At 30.8% G+C, this 5,000-nt stretch overlaps 1 protein-coding gene across 3 annotated transcripts in view; it reads right to left on the reverse strand.

Annotated features, from left to right (window-relative positions):
* Positions 1–5,000, reverse strand: part of LOC122263048 (glutamate receptor ionotropic, NMDA 2B) — a 786,594-nt gene that overhangs the window by 68,870 nt on the left and 712,724 nt on the right. For all 3 annotated transcript variants that reach the window (XM_086549854.1, XM_086549852.1, XM_086549853.1), the window contains exon 13: positions 4,069–4,178. In XM_086549854.1, the coding sequence (XP_086405980.1) occupies positions 4,069–4,178 (110 nt within the window). The remainder of the gene's footprint in view (positions 1–4,068; positions 4,179–5,000) is intronic.

Raw genomic sequence — 5,000 nt, forward strand, 5'->3', positions numbered from 1 at the left:
GATGATAATAATGTAGGAATATTAGAAATGATATTGATAAAAAATAACAGTAATGATGATAGTAAAGATAGTAATGACGATGATAATATTTGTGATAATAATGATGATAATGATGATAATAATAACAATAGTAATAATGATAATGAAAATATAAATGAAAATGAGTACAGTAATAATAATGATAATAATAGTAATGATCATAGACTGACAATGATAACATTTATAAAGATAGCAATGGAAAATGATAACTAGATGATACTGATAGTCATAATGACAGTGATAGTAATGATAATATTAATAAAAGTTTTATTTACAAAAATGATAATAAAGACGATGATAAAATGATAATGATAATATCAACAACAACAATAACAGCAACAACAACAATAATGATTATAGTAATAATGATAATAATAATGATAATAACAATAATAACAAGAGTAAGAAAGATAATAATAATGATGATAACAATAATAATGATAACAAAAGCAATAAAGATACCAATAACATAATTACAATAATTACAAGAGTAAGAAAGATAATAATAATGATGATAACAATAATAACGATAACAAAAGCAATAATGATACCAATAACAGTCATAATCAGTAGCTATAACACTAACAACAACAATAACCATTCACCAACTACCGAAAATAACACCACCACCAAATAACAACAACACCATCATTGAAACGGAATTTCTACACCATTTTTTGCTCCCTTTACATCAATCATCCCCGTCAAACTCAACGACATGTTTCATTACGAATCAATGAACAGGTCTTTGCATGATTGTGTTGGCAACAATCCAACCGCATTCAATGATGGGGCTACGTCAGCTAGTCTGGGCATCACACTCGTATACGTATATGTACATTCGTGCATTCGTAAAGTACATGTATGTATGTATGTGTGAGAGGATACAGGGTACATGGACTCGTGATATAGACTAGTACATTAGTATTCGTACAGTACAATGTGTACATATATATACCTAGGCTCTCACGTACGGTCTGAACGCGACCGCACATATATACAGGATAATGCGGACATATATGCACGTATGACCAGTCATATATTACATGAAGTACGCCTTTCGCGGGATTTCCATACACAATGCGTACACTTACGGCATATGTACACCGCCAGATGTAAATCCAACGCAGAAAGGAATACAGGTAAAGGCATACTGTATATCCACGCAAAACCAAGACGATATAAACCTAATTTCAGAATTCAACTCTTTACACAATTCGGAATATATTACGTTATATGATTATGAGGATAAAGATCATTAATGACCTTTTATTATTATTATTGTTATAATTGATCTCGCTTTTATTGTTATCATTGTTATTATCATTACTATTATTATCATTATCATTACCATTATTATTATTATTGTTATCATTATTATTATTATTATTACTATTATTATGCTAGAAAAAAAGTTAAACCTCTACATTTATGGTGTTCCGTTTGCAATAGCAAGATCATGTATATACGTCCTTTAATAGCTGTTAATAAAGATTACATCCTAATAGTCGGTGTATTTAGATAATGATATTAAGAAGACCTTAAAGATCTCATAATCAAATACTCATAACGGGGGACATCATGTATACGTCCTTTAATAGCTGTTAATAAAGATGATATCCCAATAGTCGGTGTATTTAGATAATGATATTAAGAAGACCTTAAAGATCTTATAATCAAATACTCATAACGGAGGCTCTCATTTGCATGAAAGGAGGTGATAGTGAGATTGTAATATCCTCTGAATCTAGTCTAGGGATCAGTCCATGCAGGTATTATTGACACGGTGATGGGGATGATGTCATTATCATCATTATTGTGGTTGTAGCTACGTTATATGATAATGAGGATAATCATCATTTTCAAAAACATTATTATTATCATTATAATCGTTATTATTATTGTTGTTATTGTCATTATAATTTTTATTATCAACGTTATCATTATAGTGAAAATCACTATTACCATATTCATTATTGTTACTATCCTTATCGTCATTACTATCATTATCATTATTATTATTAGTGTCATCATTATCATCATCATTTCTACTGTTATCATTATCATTTTTATCGTCATTATTATCGTCTTTATCATTATTTTTATCATTACTGATACTATTATTGTTATCACCATTATTATCATTATCATTAATATTACCTAAGTTTAATTATTACCTTACTAATTATTATTTTTGCCATAATCATTATTATCATCATTATTGAGGTTAGCATCATTATCATCATCTTTATTATCATTATCATGATTATTATTGTTATTATCATTATCACTGGTATTATTACATCATTATCATTACTAATATTATCATTGATACAATCATCATTATTTTCATATATAAAAATAATGACGATAATGAAAGTATTATTATCATTACTACTATGCAATTATCATTGTTATTGCTGTCATTATTATTATCATCATTACCATTATTATTGTTATTGTTGTCATCATTATTATTATCCTCATCATTATCATGAAAAAAAAAAATTATTATCATCTTCATTATTATATTATCAATACTATCATCATTATGATTACCATTATCATCCTGTTATTATCATTGTCATCCTGTTATTATCATTATTATTATTATTATCATTATCATAATCATTATTATTGTTATCATCATTATCATTATTATTATCATTATCATTATCATCATCATTATTATTACTTTTATCGGTGTCATTATCATTATTGTTATTGTCCTTATCGTTATCATCATTATCATTATATCTATTGCTGTTGTTTGGTATTATTTCTCTTATCATCAGCATTGTCATCAATATCGCAATTATCATAAGAACTATCATAAGGACAATTATCGTATTGCAAAATCATATGAATATTATATCATTCCGGTCGTTTTTATATTTGGAAAAATAATACATATGAAATTTACATATTGCAAAAGAAGTGTCGCAAAAACAACACTTTTTTTAAACAATTTGTTCATTTTTAGTTCATGAGGGAAATATCCTGGAAAAATGTAATTGAAAGTATTTACATTCGTAATATGGAATTGTTGAACTGACCAATTAATTTCTGAATAATCACACGAATGAATGCATGTATGGATAAGGAAATTACTGTTTTTGTTATATGTAGAAATAGTAAAAGGATTAAAAACATGCATTAAATATTGTTTTTTATCCATTTTCTTATGAATTGTGTAGAAAAACTATTACATATTATGAAAAAAAAAATGTAAGTGGTGATGAGATAAACAAAACATATTGAAAGTGATGATCGTTATGAAAATTAGATTGATGATGCTAAGAGAAAAATCTAACACATAATAACACATCTACACTCACATACACACACGTTTTCTTTCTCTCTCTTTTATTATGTTTATTCTCCTCCCCTCTTCTCTCCTTCTGTGCTCTATTCCTTCTTCTTTGTCCCATCAGTCTCCTCCCCGACAGCCTCCTCTTCTTGACTTTTTTTTTACCCCTCTTGTCCTCCCCTTCCCTCTTCCCCTCTCCTCCTCCTCGTCACTTCCTCCTCTCAATCCCTCCTTATCTATCCTCCTCGACTCGCTTCCCCTCAGACCCAACGCCTTCTTCTTTTTCTCCCCTCTATTCTTGTCATTTCCTTCCCCCTTCCCTTCGAACCCCAAACTTCCTCTTGTTCCTCCCCCCTTCCCCCCTCCTCCCTCTCCTCCTCCCTCCTCCTCCCCTCCCCCTATCCCTCCTCCTCCCCCTCCTCCTCCTCTTCCCTCTCTTCCCAAATCCCCCTCCCTCCCCCTCCTCAATCCTCCTTCCTCCTCCACCTCCCCCTCCTCAATCCTGCTCCCCTCCCCCTTCCTCCCCCTCTTCCCAAACCCCCCTCCTCCTCCTCCTTCTCTTCCCCCACCTCCTCCTCCCCCTCTTCCACCTCCTCCTCCCCTCCTCCGTCCTCCCCCCCTCCTAAATCCTCCTCTTCCACCCCCCTCCACCTCCCCTCCTCCTCCTCTTCCTCCCTCTCTCCTCCTCCTTCTCTCCTCCTTCCATCCCTAAGACTTACCTTCATGTTATACCCGCCTGGGCTGAGCCACTCGAAGAGAAACACGGTGAGAGCTGCCACTTGTATAGCGACGAAGGCGACCAGCATCCAGGAGGCAGTGTCGAAGGGTTCTGTGAGAGAGGAAGGGATTATTAGCATCGCGTTTTTTTTTTTTTTTTTTTTTTTTTTTTTTTTTTTTTTTTTTGGGGGGGGGGGGGGGGGGGTCTTAATTCTTAATAGCGGGGTTTTTGGTTTTGGAATATTTGGTGTTGTTGTCACTGTTGTGTTTTGGTGGGAGTATTGTGGGTGTTTTATGAAAATTTGTGCTGTTATTGTTTTAATCATTATAATAATAATAATAATAATAATAATAATAATAATGATTATTATTATTGTTATTATTATCATTATTATTATTATTATTATTATTATTATTATCATTATTATCATTATCATTATTATTATTATCATTATTATTATCACATTATCTTCATTATCATTATTATTATTATCATTATTATTATCACATTATCTTCATTATTATTATTATCATCATTATCATAATTATCATTATTTTTATCATTATCATCAATATCATCATTATCATCATTTTCACTGTTATCATTGTCATTACTGTTATAATTTTATTATCACTATTATTGTTATTATTACCATTATCAACATCATTATCATTATCATTATCATCATTATCATTATCATTATCATCATAATATTTATTGTCAGTGTCACTACCGTTGCTGTCATTATCATTCCTTTTATCATATCATTATGATCGTTGTTATTATAATTACAATCATTCTTATTATCACCATCGTCATCTTTATCATCACAATCATTATATTTATGATAATTAATACTAAAAGCAATGGTAATTGTAGTAGCAGAAATAGTAGCCATAATAATAATATTATTTTTACCATTATCATCACTAT

This window comes from Penaeus japonicus, unplaced genomic scaffold (assembly GCF_977035675.1).
Source record: "Penaeus japonicus unplaced genomic scaffold, GWHDUDI00000001_assembly GWHDUDI00000022, whole genome shotgun sequence".
NCBI lineage: Eukaryota > Metazoa > Arthropoda > Malacostraca > Decapoda > Penaeidae > Penaeus > Penaeus japonicus.